Source organism: Elaeis guineensis, chromosome 9 (genome assembly GCF_000442705.2).
Source record: "Elaeis guineensis isolate ETL-2024a chromosome 9, EG11, whole genome shotgun sequence".
NCBI lineage: Eukaryota > Viridiplantae > Streptophyta > Magnoliopsida > Arecales > Arecaceae > Elaeis > Elaeis guineensis.
The window spans coordinates 11,041,756-11,061,702 of record NC_026001.2 but is presented as its reverse complement, the minus strand read 5'-3'; the positions used below and the strand labels follow the sequence as shown (position 1 = coordinate 11,061,702).

The window sequence follows — 19,947 nt, the reverse complement described above, 5'->3', positions numbered from 1 at the left end:
CATCCGTGCTACGGTCAACCGCCACGTGCCAGTCCCCATCTACCCCCAACGCCTAAAACCGGGACCCACGCGACATTCAAAGCTCACGCTGACGCCCTCGTTAATGGAAGCCAGTGTGCGATCGCGACCCCCCCTCTCTCCCCCACCTCTTCCTTCGGTGATCCAGCTGGCTCCTCCTAGCTTAAACAGCAGCCCTTTGTCGCAGTCTCCTCTAACTCATGACATCTCGAACATTTATCCATTTCCCCATCATGTATGCATCCCATTTCTCAAGTGCAATGCATGCAATCCTCATAAAATATCACCCCAAATTATTATATTCCTCCTTTACGTAGCTACTCGGAAGTTCTCCCACTCTAACAGCCTCACATGTGACCAATTACACCGTCACCCTCCCCTATATATATATATACTCCCTACACCCTTTCAGTACTCCCCCAACACCACCACAATATTCTGACACCACTCTCTGTCTCCATAAAAGCATGGAAATGGAGCATGAGAACAAGGCGGCCACGGAGGATACCGGCGCGCCGGCCACGAACTACCGGGGAGTCCGCAAGCGGAAGTGGGGCAAGTGGGTCTCCGAGATCCGGGAACCGGGCAAGAAGACCAGGATTTGGCTTGGAAGCTTCGAGTCGGCCGAGATGGCCGCCGTGGCCCACGACGTGGCCGCGCTAAGTCTCAAAGGACGCGACGCGCGCCTCAATTTCCCTGAGAGCGTCGACCAGCTCCCCCGGCCCGCCAGCTCCGACCCGAGCGACATCCGGTCCGCCGCCCTCGAGGCCGCCGCCCGGGTTCGGTTGAGACAGGAATTCGCCCGGTCGAGCCCCGTCAGCTCCGGCTCGCCGGCGTTGGAGTGGCTGTGGAACGATGAACTCGGGCTCGAGTCGCCCAAGATGTGGGCGGAGCTGGCGGAGGCGATGCTGCTGGCCCCACCGGTCTGGTCCAATGATACTGGTGAGCTGGAGGATTGGGTTCAGGGATCGTTGTGGGATCCGTTGTTGTAAACTGTAGGGGCAACATCCTTTAATTTTTTTAGGGGGGATGGTTGGGTGTTAATTTGTGTTTGGGATATCGAAGATATCAATGTAGGAAAATTTCACGTGCATACAGGTGGATGTATTATTATGTTTGTAAAAGCAGACAAAGTGAATATTATCGTGTGGCTTCATATATATATATATATATAAATATTATATATATTTGCTTATGTTCTACTCTGAAAACTTTATGGGAAGATTATGCCCCGGTGCAGCGAAGAAATTAAAGAAGAGAGAAAAAATTAGGTATGTTCCTGAACCTTGGATGATATTATAGTTCTATGCAAAAAAGAATGTCAAGGGGATGAGCTTGTGGATTGGTAGTTTGATTACGATAAGAATTTATTCCAAATCAAATCCTTTGCGGTGCGTATTTTTTTTACCGTAGAAATATAGACACCTTCTAGTAGCCATCATATTTTCCAATCTCGGAGATAGATAGCTATGAAATATTCAAGAGCGATGCACTACACGTAATCTGATGTGATGTATAACATTTTGTTTGACGATTGTCCATCTTTGACAATCACCAAAGAGTGTACACTAGATCTCTATGGTATAAAATACACATCATAGAGAATCTGAACTCTCTGCTCTAGTCATATCCATGACTTAAGCATACAACAATATTTTCTTAAGAATCATGTCTAAATTTATAATTTATGCATATGAATAATCTAGCTAAATTTATTGTTAATTTTATATTTCCTTGCAAATGAATTATTTTGATAGAGCTCTTAAAAGATGAGCTCGATAATGGTTCACTAAAGGAGAAGGGGCATGAAGTGAAGAGAGGATACTAGACTGGTATTCGTCTGTGGCAAATCCTTCAGTTGTTTCTGTATTATAATAGAAAACAATATGAATTTATTAAGGCTCTTATGAGATGGCTATATTTGTGAAAGTTTAATTTATTTGAACACCATGCACTCGGAGCCAAAGCCAATGATGAAGTGCACCAAAGAGTCATATGAATCTTATGTTATCTTTTTTATCCTTTATTTTTATGAGTTTTGTTTCCTCTTAGCAAATGCTTCTTACATAGATTTGGATCGTTGGAATGCCATGATGCCTTACTGGCTTATATCATTTATATGAGTGGGGAATCCATAATACTAAAGCCCTTGTCTTGATTGAGAAGATGAGGCGAAGCAAGGGTAATGTAGGAGGAAATGCAAAGACCATTATTTGATAATCCTTGGTTAATTATGAGATAATGCAAATCATTTTGGGGAGCACTATATTACAACTCTTTGCTTATGAAATTGAAAACTCCACCACAATAAAAATGGGTACCATCTTTTTTTTCTACATATCATTCTAAATGCATCTAGTCTCCCTTGCTTTCCTAAGATAGGGTGCTAAATGACTTGGTAGAGTCATTAGAAATGGATACCGGTGACTTAGGTGCAAATTATACCCTCTCCTAATTTCATTCAGGTTTTCTCTCATTCTAGTTTTTTTTTTTTTTTTAAAAAAAAAAAGAGAAACTCTGCTCCCTATCTAAAAAATCCATTTGATAAATTCAAATTAAACAATGCTCCCCTCCAAATGTATTACATTTAGATTGGAGTTATTTTCAATGGTAGGACACAAGCTATTTTTGGTATCATTTTTAAGAGGTGATTGATAGCACTCCCAGTGCATTATCAATAATTGTAACAACAATAAAAAAAGATTATTGTCATTACAAGTATGGACATCCAAACACACCCTTAATATAAAGAGCATTACCCAGAAGCAGGCATCTTTTTTTGTATGCTGTTGTAAGGTTTATCTATCATGGATTCTTTATTCCAAACGATTGCAAATGTGAATGCTTAGACCATATTCCACCTTTCAATTGAATAAAGACTAAATGATTAAAGGGAGACACGTAAGCAAGCCGCCTCCTCTTAGGAGACAAGAAGGTCTACTAAGTCTTTCAATTGTTAGAGATAAGGATAGCAAAACGCGTAATAGTTGTCACATCCATCAGATTATAGGATGGATTATTGTGTGCTAATGACGACGGTGCAAATTAATTTAACTGGTCTATGGATTTCGATAGCCATGACCATGTTCGATTATAAAAATATTTAATCATTATTAAATCCACTTTCCAATGTTTGAGCCAAATGTATCTTCAAACATTTGCCTCCCTAGATGGAACTCTTGTCTATGTTTCTAGACGTGTTCCGAATTCCAAGCATGTCCACTTAAGCCCGGTTCAGACCTGATTCACCTTATCTTCCTAAACCCACTATCAATTATCTGATAAATAAAGCATATATGGAACCATATATATTCGAGCTAATGCATAAGATCTCCATGATATCAATTCAGTGGTTCTGAGGATCTTAGACCGGACTGATTGGTTAGAACCGACTCAATTCGATTTGAACCGGGCTCGGTCCAATCTACTTCAAGAAATACAAAACGTGACAGTTACGAGGATTTGGTAGTTTAGACATCTCAAGTGCAGGACAACGAGGCGTTGGGGATCTTAATCAAGTCTTTTAACTGGTCAAAAAAGTGAAAGTAGACATGGACGGCGACCTTGTTGGATGATTCAAATCTTCTGAACCTTTGAGTCAAATCTTCCGAACCTTTGATGGTGATGGAAGATTCGATATCGGATCTGGAGTCGGAGAAACAGCGGCCGGTCCGCACAGATCAGGAAACATCCCATGATCATTGTAGTTGCCTACCATGTGTCCTATTTTTTTGATGGTTCCAACACCTGGATGTAAGACCTTATCATAGTGGTGGTAGCTACGATGTTTGAGGTGGATCAGATGATCTTTGGCTTAGTCTAGAGGTCTTTTACGACTAAAGCCTCTTCGGGATTGGACTATTTGAGGAAAACAAATAGTAGCAAATATATTTATCCTTTTATTTTAAAGACTATTTGAATACCGAAGAGTACACGATACCTGGGTTAATACAAGGAATGCTTCTTAATCTATATATTCATAAAACAAATATAAATTGTTCCAATATTTTTTATAATAATAACATTATAGATTCCAATGCTAATTATTTTGCATCTGAATCGAGATCATACAGATGAAAAGGTAATGCTATTTTGCTGTCTAATATTTCCATGCCACATTTAGCTATGGTATGCTGTGGTCCTCAATATATGCAGCAAAATAAGAATGAGCTTGTGACAAGACCCTCCATATGAAATGAACAATGGACCCCATACACTCAACTTTTAGTTAGATGGAAGATTCAGTCTAGTAAGACTTACAGGGATGAAGAAGACTAATCACCAACACATGTTAAATAAAAGAAGACACTTGCTAACATATTATAAGATACAAATTATAGAATCATTTGTAGCATTATGATTATTTCAAAATTTAATTACTATATAGATCAATAGTTTTGCAATTTTGTTATTTAATTTCTAAATACTTTTATTTGTGGGTTGTCTAATCTCGTGCGGATAAAAAAAGCAATATCAAGCAGTCATTCATCTGTTTTTCAGCATTTGAGCTTGACAAGCAATATTGTTGAATATGTGCAATAACAACAAAAATAAAGTTGTGATTAAGACACTTTCTAAAATAAAAGAACGACTTGGTGATCATGTTTGATTATTTTTGCCAACTAAGAGATTAATGTGGACTTGGCGATCGTTTTTTCAATACAATAGATAAGATGATGGCTATTAAAATCATGTTGGAAAAGAATATATATAGGTGGAAAAGTATACACTTGGCAAAGTTTGAAATTTAGATAATGGCATGATCTTAAAGAAAATGTACCAAGGGTGATAAAGAATGAATCGCTGCTTAGCGGTAGGTATCAGATTAAAATGACTTGATAAGCTCAGCCACAGTTTAATGTACAAAAAGGTGCAACCCATATAGGTTGAGAATAAAATATAAATATTTTTTTCGTAAAAGTTCAAGTTGACAAATTTAAGATCGATGGTAATGACATACCTTTTTTTTAAAAAAATAATGAAAATATTTTTCCAGCAAGTGGAGTAGACTACAAAAGGCTGCCCAACAACAAGAATTTAAGATAATATGGATTGCTAACATTACTAATATTCAATGTATCCAAGGATTGTAGCTCAAACATTCATGTTGACAAATTTTAAAGATATATATCATGACATAATTTTTTATAAAAACAAGCATGGTGTATTTAGAAAGGATGATTAGAGATTAATTAGCTACTAGTTAACTAGCATTCATCATAAAATAGATAATATTAATAGTAGTTCAATGTATCTATATAATCATGCAACTAAGGAGGTCAATTTTACAACTAATTAATGCATTCACTATTATCTGCATTTGGCAAGAAATTATTAATGTTTTATTTATTTATTTGCTGCTTTTTTGGGTGAGGGGAGGTTGGTTGGATGTGATGGTTAACAAATTCTAAATAGTCATGCTATTTTATTATAAAAAGTAAGAAATAAATTAGTTAAATTCTTTTTATGTGATTTAATTCATGCTCCTTCTTCTCTCTCTTTGTTCTTTTTCTTTTTCTTTTCTTTTTTTTTGAGAAAGTATGCCAACTTCTTTTATGGAACTTTTTTTTTCTTCAAAGACAAATATAATGTGAGCTTGGTTTTTCATAGCTACATCCTTGTCAAGTGTTAAACCGCATAAGTAGAGGAAGAATCACATGGTAGATTCAAAGTAGATTAGCCTTAATGCCGACAACTAAAGGCTCATGCAGAGCCTTATTTTTCAAAGTTAAGCCAACACCTTTTCCTAATTTATGAAGAATAATAGCTCATAAGTGCTATAGAAAGAGTAAGAACTCAATCTGTACCTAAAAAAAAAAAAAAAGCAAGAACTCAAAGTTACAACATTATACAAGCAAAACCAAAACTTTCAAAAAGTACTCATGCAAAATATCTTATAAAATTATTTGTATAAATATAGCAAGATTGCCAACTAGCCAGTGCTTTAAAGTCTATGAGGCAAAATTGAGATCACTATCTTTCACACAGAGTCGAGGTCAACATATAACAAATGCTAAAATGTTTCCTACCAAAAAGTGGTGCTACAAATTTGTTTATAGCAACAAATGTTAATGCAAATGCTCAAACCACAATCTTTCCTACATCATCACCACTATCACCATTGTTATTTTAGTCTTTTCCAAATAATTACAGGTTCACAACCTTTTAGGAGACAAAAGTGGTCTACCTAGCCTTTCAATTTTTTGGTGTCATGGATCGGAAAAGAGCACGGCAATTATCAAATCCTTTAAGTTTTGGACCATGGATAGATTATTCTTTCCTAATCACCAAGAAGCATGCAATTTAACTGATAAATAATTCGACAATGTGTGATCAAATTCAATTGTATAAAGTCCAAAAATTTTCTTAAATGCAATTTGCTTTGCTTAGCTTAATCCACTTGTCTCCTTGCATGACGCAACTATCTTCTGCTTCTAGACGTCCAGATTCCTGGTGTCTCATATTCTTGACCCGTTCACTGGTTAATTTCGGTCCATTTCAGCTCCGGTCCAGACCCTTCTACCTTATTTTCTCCAAGATTTTCTTGGGGAGCCATGAAATTTAAGCCAGACCGGTTTGCCATTGCCAGTTCCACTACCTGGACCGGATCCGATTCAGGAAAAGGAAACGTGATAACTATGAGAATTTAGCAAGTGGGAGACAACGAGGAGATGTGACTCTGGAGCAAGTGGTCGAACGAGTCAAGGAAAGGAGACAAAGATTGTGACCATTTCTTAAGATTCAACTCTACTCCTGTAAAGTCGAAACCGGATCTTTGGTGTCGGAGAAGGATTGGCTGATCCAAACACAACATAAAACAGCATCATGATGCATGTCATACCTGCCCCGTAGTTGATTTCTGGTGGGTCCATTCTTGCATACGAAAGATGTCGTAAATGTGATGTTAGATGGTGTTCAAGGTGGCACAGCTCATCTTTTTGCCTGGTTTTCCATGATCACATGACCTCATAGGAAATGGACCAATGGAAGAAAGCAAACAAAACCATGGACCATGGAGGTGGCTTGACAAGAATAATTAATCATTGACAACTGGGTGGATGTGGACTTAATTGTACTCTTTCGTAGCTTTGCAGACACCGCGTGCTAATTGAAACTTTCGTTTCTTTGGATGAGGGATGGCTTTAAGTAAATCCTATTTAGATATGGACGAGTAGATGATGTTGGGTTATGCAAGTAACTGCTTCGTAAGTTGGTCATTTTTTTACTAAGCACAGATCAAAGAATATTACATTTAGATGATACACTGTATCCTTTGTATAGCTAAATAAACTGATAGGTTTATAAATATTTCTTGGGCTTATGTTGAAATATGAGGTATCCAATATTTGTATCCTATATTTGGGCAATTTAAGAATGGAAGTATGGTCCATAAGACCATACGGAATGAATGAACAACAAACATGGTATCGTCCTCCTGTTCAATATTTTCAAACCAAATCATACATTTGCATTAGTTGACAAATCTAATTGGATGAGATAGAATACGTAATATCGGTATGGTACAAGGAAATGCTTCATGAACTATTTATATGATAGGGATTAAAAAGAGTCCTATATAAAGTAGTATTTCTTCTCTTAAATCATTGATCAATATTTATTTGATATTTTTTGTATAATATGGTATTCATTTTTTGTAGGCTTGCTAGCATTATATGGATGAAAAAAAAGGGTGAAGATTTGAGTTTCATGTTCTAAGGATATTCCTGAGTTCGGCAAGCAATGCCCTTCAATATATGTAAATAATGAAGTAAATAAAGGTGTGAGGATCTTCTTTTTTTTTTTTCTTTTTTTTTTTTGGTTGATGTAAGTTCTACTTTTGTAAATCAGAATTGCATGCAAGAATTACCCAGTGTTAGTTTTGTACAAAGAAATATTTAATTATGTACATATAAGATTAAAAAATATAATAAAACAAGATTTCCAGCTTTGTTTTGGTAAGAACATGAACTAATATTCCCATGGTTCTGTTATACTAAGTCGTTACCTATTCTAGAATAGTTAAAATCATGCCAATGCCAAAAAAAAGAGAGAGAAAATTAATGTATCAAGCAGTTGTTCTCGATTCATGCAATCAGAATAAGAATGGAAGCGTGGCACTGCCCCTTTTTAAAAAAATAAAAGAATCGCAAATATCATGCTATGATATTCTTATTTAATTTTTATAATTGCATGTTTCACTTTGTAAACTATTATAGGACATGGAACATTACTTTGCACTCACTCTAACAAGAATTGCTGGGTGATCTATTTATAATATAAAATTATAAAACCTTGAAGAAAATAATGTTTGTTTTATCTTCTTTTTAACATGATGAACAAATATTTTATCATCTTCTTATATTTTATACTTTTTATTAGTATGCTTGCATTGTGTTAATAAATAAATGATGCCTATAATTGGTCTTGTAATTGGATATGGATAGTGCTTCTCGATTCATACAATGGAATGATGAAGAGTATGCAAGTTATGGATTGTTTTTTAAATTGCTAGCATAGCAGATGCCATACTTACTATATTCTTGTTCAATTTGTCTCAATTACATATATTATGTTAATGACTAAAGATTTTTATGATCAAGTTTTTTTTTTTTAATAACCAAAATATCTTTTTCAAAAATAATATTATTTTTCCTCTAACCGCACTCTCCTAAGCAACTCATAAGTTTCATTTTTCAAGCAAAACTTTTTCACTAGTTGAAAGCATGCTTCCCAAGCAATTTCTTTTATCCCACTTATCTGAAATTTTGACACCCCTGCGCAAATTGCTTTGGATTTTTAGTATTTTTAGTATTTTTCATGGATTCTCCCAACTCCCTCTATATCATGCATTGCACATGCAAGATACAAGTTAGTTTTACATTATCAAGTCCTACTTACATGTAAAAGACTATTCAAAATTAGCTTCGTAGAAAAATGTGCTTCATAGCCTATTTATGAGATAAAATCACAGGTAAGATCATGGATAAAATAAATACTTTATCTTTCTTTACAGCTACATGAACTAATAATATAACTATTGTTATAAAAAGCTAACATCATGCTGATGAAAATAATAATGCCAATTGGATATTCAAATAATTATATCCTATACAGAGACTTAAATGGCTCTCCATGTATATGATGAATGGTTCTCCAAGCTTGACCAGAGACATGTCTGTAGCTTAAAATAAACCAAAATTTTGACTAGAACCCTAGCAAAACGAAAAAAAAATATCTAATGTTCTGTGAAGGGTAAGTTAACTCGGATTAACATGTACTCTTATACAAAGCTTAGTACTAGAGATTAGAGATGTTTGTGTAAGCTGCAAAGAGATTTGTTTCTTATGATCAAAAAAGAATGGAAGAAAGAAGTGAGGCAACTATCTTCATTTCATAGATTTATTAGGCATCACTATATTAAAATAGGTTATTAATGATGTAAAATTTTCGTCACTAATAATCAATTTTTATCGCTAATAGTTATTAGCTATGAAAAATCTATCGCTAATTTTTTATCGTAAATAATCAGATCATTGATAATATTTTACGACAAAAAAAAAATTTCATTACTAATAAAAAGTATTTACGACAAAAATTTTCAACGTTAAAAAATCTACGATAAAAAATTTTAATCGTAAAAAATATATTTACAATGAATTATAACATCGCTAATAAATAAAAAATTAATAGCAACGAAAACAGTTTTGCCGTTATTAATTTAATTAAATTTTTTTCTAAAATAAAATTTTTAAAAACCTTTTAGTGATGAAATATTTTCGTTGCAATAAATTTTTTTAGAAACAAAAATATTTCATTGCTATTAATTTAATAAAAATTTTAAAAAATAAAATTAAATAATATTAGTGATGAAAAAATTATATCATAAATAAGATAATTTTCAATGAAACTTTCCATCGCTAATAATTATTTACGATGAATAATTATTCATTACTATTAATTATATAAAATTTTAATATTTTTATATTTATTGAAAAATTAAATTGTGTTACTAAAATATTTTTGGCGATCAATCTTTCGTCAAGAATAATTCCATCGCTAATAATTTAATCATATTTTTTTAAAAAATTATGAATATATATTTAATTTATATATAATATTTTTATAAATTAAAAAAAAAAAAAAAAAATAATAAAAAAGTTATATAAAATTTTATTTTATTATATTAAATTAAAATTACAAGAAGTCTGAAAAAAGTACATGAAAAAATTGTCAAATATCAGCATCTGGAGAATGAGTTGGGAAAGGGGAGCGCTCGACGGAGCTCGGACCGGCCTACTGCTACCTCATCAACTGTATCATCTGTTCCATCTGCGCCATCCACTCCATCATCTGAATCTGAAGGTGCTGATACTCGTTGATACGTGCAGCCAACTCTGAGCTCGTTGCTAAGCCTGCTATCGATCCGTGGCAGTCTACTGTCGATCCTCGATAGCCTGCCTCTACACCTCCGTCAGTTGAGCCTCGCACGCAGAATGGATGTCAGTCCTAGATGTGCATGAGGATGAGGGAGCAGTGATCCCATACCCTAGATCCTAACATAATAGGGTCTCGTACCGAGCACCCGATCATAGATCTCATTATCTGTGGGTGCGGTCGAGCCTCAAGATAGGCTGGGATCTCATGTTGTCATACGGTCCTAAAAATTAAAGTTATAGTTATTTTAATTTTGTAATAAAAATCAGACTGCGAATGAAAAAATAATTAAAAAAACTTAAAAGAGCTTTGGCTCCCGTCGTCCATTTTTCTGACCATCGCTGGTGGGTCCGCTGATAGATATCGATCCTACCAGAAAACTCATCACTCTCAGTATCTCTCTATAATTTAAAAATTAATTAAAAAAATTTTAAATAACTAGAAAATCATATGCTAATTAAAAATTAAAAATTATCTATCATATGCTCCATGTGATGAGCGAACGATTTCGAACTCCCATAATGCGGTATGATCTGTCTCATCTATTCATGACATTCTGGGCACATCGGCTGTGTAAGTTACTAGTCAAATTAGTAGATAACAAATTTAATTTAAGAATAAATGATTCAGTCATTAAATTCTAAAAAAAAGAAGTTTAGATGTGTAACTTGATATGCCGGATCGTCGTAATGCCGGCATATAGCAGTCCAATCATCCATGATGATGCTGTCATAGGGTTGCAACACGCTGTCTCCTCCCATTATCCTCACCACCCAGTACTAATGCTGATGCATGTGATGACGATAATCCTTAAAATGCAAGGATAGATGAGTGTCGACGGCTCGCCTCACACGATCCTCCTCAAAATCAATGATGTCAAATATACCCTGCCAATAACAAATATTAGAAGAATACTATGTAAATTAAATATTTATAATATAATTTATTTTACCTGTAAGTGGGGATAGAAAATCTCTCTTTGAGCTGGTAGAACGTGACGCCAATCGAAGAGTGTCACAGGGGTATTACTGCGGCATATGATGCCCAGCTCAGTCTGTCATGGCTTGCACCATCTCCTAATGGGTTTGGTGCAGTCGTTGGTATCTCGATCCGAAGACGCTGTCCCGAGTGCTCGCATCTTCAATACTCTAAAGCGAGGTTCTTCGATGGATCTCGCCCTCGTCTCGCTACCGATGAAGACTGACCTGAAATAACAATAAATAAATTATTAATATGATCCAAATAAAAGAATTAAATTTTATTATATAAAAAATATAATAATATCACTGGATCTATTTCACTAGGATCCATCTCATTGGGACCCACCTCACTGGGACCTGTCAGTGCAGGACCCTCTTACAGTGGAGCCGGTGTGACAATGGAGATAGGTGAAGGCGCCTCAACCTTGAGGTAGACTGTGAACGCAAACGTCATCATTTGTCTCCTGATGTCATATCTGCAATAATTGAGATATAAATAAATATAATATTGAATAATAATAATAATAATAAAATAATATTTTAATAAATTTAATTATATCGCATACCATTATTGCAAGAGAAGATTGAACGAAGAATATAGTCTACTTATCAATATTCGTATCTTCCTCGATATGTAGATCCTCCTCCGAATTACAGTGATCGATATATGTATCGTCTTCTATCTCATCATCATTTATGAACTGATCGTCATCCTCCAACTCATCAAGATTAAATACAAAATCAACTTCAACTTCGTTGGACGGCAGATCAGCCCTATTCAAAGGTGCCGTTACAAGTTCTTCATCAATAAAAAAACTCAGCTAATGTTTGTTCTTCTTGCTGAAAAGCTTCCTCTTCATGTAAATCCAAATTTTCATCCATCTCTAATCGGGTTAGTATGTCATATACGTCTCTAGGTATTATTTTTTGTACAACATGCTAATTACCTTGATACTTTAGATCCTTCAAATATATTACTTGTTTCGCTTGAGTTGCTAATATATACAGCTTATTTTGGTACCATTTTCGTCCAAAATTTATATTGATAAATTATGAATCGATATGAATACTGATCTTTTTATTACTAATATCCCATCATTTATACTGAAACAAAAATACAAAATTACTGGACCCATACTTCAATTCTATGATATCTACCAATACACCATAATAATCAATCTCTTCTTCTCCTTCATATCCTATTGTAGCAATCCCACTATTCTGGATCCATCGTTGCATCTCAAGCTCCCTAGTGTGAAATCTAATTCTTTCAATGATACAGGATGCATAGTGATTAACCCTTCGATCGAAACCACGTACTAAATCATGTAACTCATCCGTCGCCCTACTTCTTTATTGAAATACTTATGTTTCATCTACATCATAATATAAAAAATTATGTTGGTTTAAAAAATATTATTTATAAGTAAATAAATAACGTATCACTAATACAACTTACAAGATCATCAAACCATTTTGCAAATTTTTTCCTATGTCGTTCATCGGCATCCATATTATTCTCTCTATATAGTATACTCTTGTACTCACTACAAGAAGTTATGATTTTTAATTTTACATTGACATAAAAAATTTACTCAAAATATTAATTAGTATGGTAAGATGGTACTTACTCAATAAAATTTTTAATTTTTTCATAATTATTTAGAACGTAAAAGTGTACCTTGGATAGTTCATTCACGTCCATAAATTCATATCTCCTTGCACTAATAGGTTGAACCGTTTGTTTAAATAGAGACAACATCGGTTCATTATCACTCCATTCACAGTCTACGTTACGATCTGTACGATTGAATCTTATTTTGATATCATCAAGATACATCGAGCAGAATGTGACACACTCGGTAGATACATATGCTTCCGCTATAGATCCTTCAGGCCTTGCTTTATTACGCACATATTTTTTTAAAATACACAAGAATCTATAAATAAAAATAAATTTAAATTTTAAAAATATATTTATATCTTATAATTGATATGATAAAGTATGTATAATTTTTTTACCTTTCAATAGGATACATCCATTGATAATGTATCAGTCTGAGCAAAAGAGCTTCCTTTGAAAGATTAACAGCGAGATATACCATAACATCAAAAAATAATGATGGAAATACTTTTTCTAACTTACAAAAAATAAGTACGATATCATTCTCTGATCTCTCAAGTAAGTTAATCTTCAATTTTCAGCAACATAGTTCTCAGAAGAACACTCCCAGCTCAATCAATGTAGTTTAAACATCATCATCCAAATAGCACGCTTGACCACAGAAAGCAAATGTTGCATCATCACATTGGAGTCATGACTTATTATATCAGAGATATTACCATCGTTGTTCCCAACACACTACGATATGTTAGAAGCGTATGCATCAGAAAACTTTACGATTTTGAACTATCCACAGAAATTCTTCTTTTCCTCACCAAACAGCGAATAACACGTAGGTGGCATAAAAAATCTCTCACCTCGACGAACTAAATGTAACTCCGATCGGATTTTTATTTTTTGCAAATCAAGACGAGCTTTTGTACCATTTTTTATTTTTTCTGAGATGTTCAATACAGTACTGATGATATTATCATAAATATTCTTTTCAATGTGCATTACATCCAGATTATGACGAAGTAGTAGCTGCTTCCAATACGGTAATTCGAAAAAAATATTTTGCTTCGTCCAATTCAGGTCAGCTTCAGTACACTTCCGCTTGCGAGTATCCGATATTTTTTCAAATTAGATATTTTCAATGACTTCAAGTTGTTCTAAAATTTTTGCTCCACTTAACTCTTTAGGTGGCGGATGTCGGTCAAACTTACCATCAAAATATTGGTTATAATGGATCCTCCAAGAATGATTAGCAGAAAAAAAACCGTCGATAATCCATGAAACATATTTTTCGTCTGTGTTTTAAATGTAAGGAGGATGCATTCCTATTGCATATCGAACATGCAAGATATCCTTTGGTGCTCCATCCAGATAAGTTTCCATATACAGAAAAATTATTTACGATCCATAAAATCAAAGCATCCAACTTAAAATTATTTCGACTCATAGAATTATATGTCTGTATCCTATTTTTCCATAGCTCCTTCAGATCATCGATTAAAGGTCGTAGATATACATCAACTTCATTACCTAGTACTTTCAAACCCAAAATCAGCAGTGACATAAAAATAAATGATTCTTTCATGCACTTTCAAGATGATACATTATATACAACTAGCATCACAGACCACATGCTGTAAGAGGTACTCAGATTGCCAAAGAGATTAAATCCATCTGTTGCTAGACTAAGCCGGATATTGCGTGAGTCACTCGCAAAGTGCGGATGCTTTGCATCGAAGTCTTTCCACACTAAAGAATCGATCGGATGGCTAAGTATGTTCTCCTTCAAATCTACTGCTCATAATGCTATCTCATTTCTTCAGCTGTCTTTGTGGACATATACAACTTTTGAAGTCTTAGAATCAATTAAAAATATCTCAAAATCTTTTGAGGTATCTTCTTTGGTTTTCTATTATCGATTTTGTATCTAGGCTCACTACATTTCAGACATTCAGTTACTTATTCATTATCCTTATAAAATAATATATAGTCATTTTTGTAGGCATGTATAAGAATATAGCCAAATCCTATTTCCCGCATGTATATTTTTGCTTCAGAATATGATTTCGGAAGTCTCTTTCTATCGGAAAGAGCTGCTTTAATCAATGTTAAAATTTGATCAAATGACTTCTGACTCCATCGATTCATGTTTTAATAAGAAGCAATTTTATCAAAAATTCTAACTTAAAAATTTTTATATAATTTGGATAGAGTGGTTCTCATGCATCCCTTACAAGCTTTGCAAACTGTTCAGAAGTCCCTTCCATCTCAAGCCGGATATTATGTTCATGATCAGAATTACTTTTAGATGTAGTAGTACTCATGCGTATATTTGAACAAGCACCTTGATGTAAATCATCTAATAATTTTTTTATACCACTATGTTCGACAGGTCCAGCAGCAATACTATCATCTTCAGTATCATCATCATTGCGCATCACTTTATTTGAATCACCCTCCCCATGCCATATCCAACAAGTGTACTTCTTATCCATACCACATTGCAGCAGATGCTCCTCAACAAGTGTTATGTGATGATATACCATATTGACACTTCTCTTACATAGACATTTTATCCGACTAGCACTATCAACCTTATGCCATGCAAACTTAATAAAATCTCGAACTCTTTTTCAATATTCAAGGAAAAAAATATCTCTAGCATTCATCCAATTTTTGTTGATATCCATTTAACAACAAACACAAAATCATTAATAACCAAAAAAAAATTAATGATATTTTAGATCTCGATCCAAATTTTGAACTAAATCACGATCTGAATTTCAATCAAAATCTCGATCCGGATCTAGATCTTAATCACTTTATATAAAATAATATATATTAAAAAATACAGACTGAATAGTAACACAGAAAATATCCTTCCATCAATTTAATGAAGTAAAAATGAATGATCCTATTCATTTCAAATCATTACTAACAGGTATGGTCCTATCTCTTTCAAAAAAATAATAATCTTATTATTGTTACTAGTGGATATTTCATCTTATTTTTATAAAAATTTTGATAGTATCTTTCCATAGTTCTCCGAGTATACGATATGAATATGGTGCCTACACACCTTATCCACCATATACCCAGAGAATAATAGACAGATAACTACTGAATACCACATAATAAAATAAAATATCAACTATTAACAATAATAATATTATTATTTTTTTAAAATATCCAAATACGGAACATCCAAGATTCGATCTCACTGAAGATCGACTCTTGAACGAAAATCTACGACTCAATGTAATTTAACTACCATCTTTAGATATGCATTCGAAGATGAATTTCTAATTCATCAAAAAAGCATAATTTTGCATCAAAAATTTCAATAGAATTTTTTCTAAAATAAAAATATTTTTTATATTTATAATTTCAGCAGCATACAAAACAGCATATAAAATAATTAAATTGTAACAAATAACCGCAATTGCATTATGTTAGTAAAAAAATAATTAATCAAATAATTAAATAATTTCAATAGCAATACTAAAAAATAATATGTAATAAATATAATTAATCAAATAATATGCATCTTCCCATCCCCGCTGCTCATAATGCCATCCCCACAGGCCCCGGCCCACATCGTCGGCCCAACCCGACCCCTTCCGACCCGACCCGATCCGACCCAGCCCGCCCCATCCCCGTCCCCATCGACCCCAGCCCCGTCCACATTGGCCCGGCCCCATCCTCGCCGGCCCGACCACGGCCTGACTCGAACCCATCCCCGTAGGCTCTACCTAGACCCGACCTGGTCCGGACCCGAGCCGGCCCGACCCGACCCAACCTAGCCCGGCCAGGCCCAGCCTGCCCCAGCCCTGTCTCCGCAGGCCCGGCCCTGTCCACGCCAGCCCGACCCGACCCGACCCAGCCTGACCCGACCCACCCATCCCCGTCCTTGTCCCCAACGACCCCGGTCCCATCCACGCGGCCCAACCTGGCCCAACCCGGCCCACCCATCCACGTCGGCCCAACACGGCCCCAGCACCGTCCACGCCAGCCCGATGGCCAGACAAAAGATCAAAAAAAAATAAAAATACTTACCGACGGCGGATGCAGGCACCGCCGACCCGGCCCCATCACCATCGGTCCGACTCGACACCATCCCCACTGGCATCTCCCCAATCCCCGACTGCCCACCAATGGCTCGAGAACACCCCAAAAAAAATAGCTTATCTTATCGACGAACGGTGATGGAGAACGACAACGGCGGTGAATGCGGCAGCTGGGAGAGGGGGCAGAGCAAAGAGGGGGACCGGGGGGGTGCGCGAAATCGGAGTAGGGGGGCATCGGGGAAGAAAATGGATTTCAGATAGGACTTGACAGGACGCGACATATTAGCGATGAAAATTTTCGTCGCTAATAATTTCAAGAAAAAAATAATTTACAACGAAACAAAATATTTTCATCGCTAATAATATTATTAATGACGAAAATAATTTTCGTCGCTAATAGTTTCCGTTAAAAAAAATTTCACTGAAAAAATATTCTTTCCAAAAATATTATTTGCGACGAAAGCAAAAATTTCATCACTAATAATTTTTTAATGATGAAAATTTTTCATCGCTAATAGTTTTCGTCAAAATATTTTTCAATAAAAAAAAAATTTCAATAAAAAAGTTATTTATGATAAAAATTTTTCATCATTAATTAATTTATTAACGATGGAAAAGCTATTTTGTCTTTAATAATTACAGAAAAAAATTTCTATTTTTAAAAAAATTTACGATGAAAAAAGCATGAGCAATGTGATACTTCCATAGAAAAATAATATATATATACATACATATATATAATATATATATATATAAATATATATATTTAAAAATTTATATAATATATATAATAATCTAGAATCTCGATCAAAAGACTTATTAGATCCTGCTAAATTGATGTGTAGATATATTTATATATATTATATATAAATATAAGTGCATGGCTATTGTCGCATTATAGAAAATAATTGACTTGTTTATTAAAATAGATGCACAATCGTTACTGCTCCTACAAAAGGCATAGCTTTGTTTACAAATTTATTATAAATTACTAATCTGCTAAAAGTTGCATGTAATTATTGGAATATTTTTAATATAAATAACTCTACTCACTAGAGATAAAATACTCAATTTAAAATAAATCATAATTTAAGTCAATTATTGATAAGAATCATAAAGGGTTCAATTCACATTATTATACCAAAAAAATTAACAATGTGGAGGACTCTTCTCGTTGTACTACATTAGTATTCATTTTTTTTATAGAGAAATAACATCATGTTTATTTTTGTAAATATACAACTCGCCTCACCTCACCTCAACTCAACTAAGCTACGATCCCAAACTCATTAGGATCGAGTATATAAATCTTTTTTCTTCATTTCACTTGATTTAGAGACATTAAATATCAATTCTTTTCTTACCACTTTATCTATATATTTTTTGGTGCACTTTCTTATTTTTATATATAAATCACTCATTTGTATGGACGCATATATACTTTGACCTATATTCTATATATCTGAAGTATCTAAAATCAACGTTCTCTAACTTTATCTTAATTGATGTTATCTTTATTTTTTTACAAACAACTTCATTTTAATTTTATTTTTTTTATATTACTACATATTCATCTTAATATTTTATATTTTTTTGTGCATATATTATTTTTTAAAAATTATCTAATATTTATTTTTATAAATATAGAAAAATTTACTATAATATATCTGAACATCCTTCAATAGGAAAGTTTTTTGAAATTTTTAAAAATTTTAAAATTTTTAAAATATTAGCGATGAAATTTTTCATTGTAAAAAAAGACATTAATAATGAAATTCATATTTTTCATCACTAATAATTTAGTTTTTAAAATTTTAAATTTTTTATTTTTAAATATTGACGATGAAAAGTATTCATCGTAAATAAGTAATAATTTTATGACAGATATTTAACTTCGCATCGCAAATAATAGATTGTTTAAGTTAAAAAATTTACCTCACAAATTATCTTTTATTTTTAAATTTTTAAAATAGATTTATTAGCAATGAAAAAACTACTTCCATCGCAAATGCGCTTGATGATTTACGACGAAAATCTTTTGCGTCACTAATAGTGTTATTTTTGAAAATTAAAATTTTTTATTTTTCACATATTAGCTACGAAAAATATTCATCCTAAATAATCAGTAATTTTTTGATAAAAAATAAATATTCCATCGTAAATAATAGATTATTTATGACGTAACTTTTTGTAGCAAATATTATATAATTTTTAATTTTTTAATTTTTTCTCATTATTTACGATGAAAATTTTTTATTGTAAATAATCTATTATTTATGACAGAACTTTTGTTTTCCATCGCAAATATTTTTGTTATCTATGATGTATTTTTTTCATCATAAATAATCTTTAATTTTTAAATTTTTATTTTTTTAATTTTTTTAAATATTAATGATGAAATTTTTATCGTTAATAAATTTTATTTGTGACATAACTAAAATTTTTATCATAAATAATTAAATTATTTACAACTAAAACTTACGTTGCAAATAATCTATAATATTTGATATTTTTTTATTTTTTTTAAACATTAGTGATGAAAATTTTTAGTCATAAATAACAGTTATTTACAATGAAGATATATTTTTCATCCCAAAAATTTGAATTATTTATGATGAAAATATTTTTATCACTAATATTTGAATATTTAGAATTTAAATAATATTTTATTATTTATGATGAAAAAATCATCGAAAATAACTTTTATTTGCGACGAAATTCTATTTTTTGTCGCTAATATTTTTTATTGATGATGAAATTATTAAAGCATTATAAATATTTTTTTATCGATGAAAATTTTGATACGTTACAAGTAGGCTTATTAACGATG

The 19,947-nt window shown here is 33.1% G+C and overlaps 1 protein-coding gene across 1 annotated transcript; it reads left to right on the top strand.

Annotated features, from left to right (window-relative positions):
• Positions 1 to 418: 418 nt before the first annotated feature.
• Positions 419 to 1,164, top strand: LOC105051660 (ethylene-responsive transcription factor TINY). The gene has a single exon (XM_010932188.4). The coding sequence runs from the start codon at positions 486 to 488 to the stop codon at positions 1,008 to 1,010; it is 525 nt and encodes a 174-aa protein (XP_010930490.1). The 5' UTR covers positions 419 to 485; the 3' UTR covers positions 1,011 to 1,164.
• The last annotated feature ends 18,783 nt before the right edge of the window (positions 1,165 to 19,947 follow it).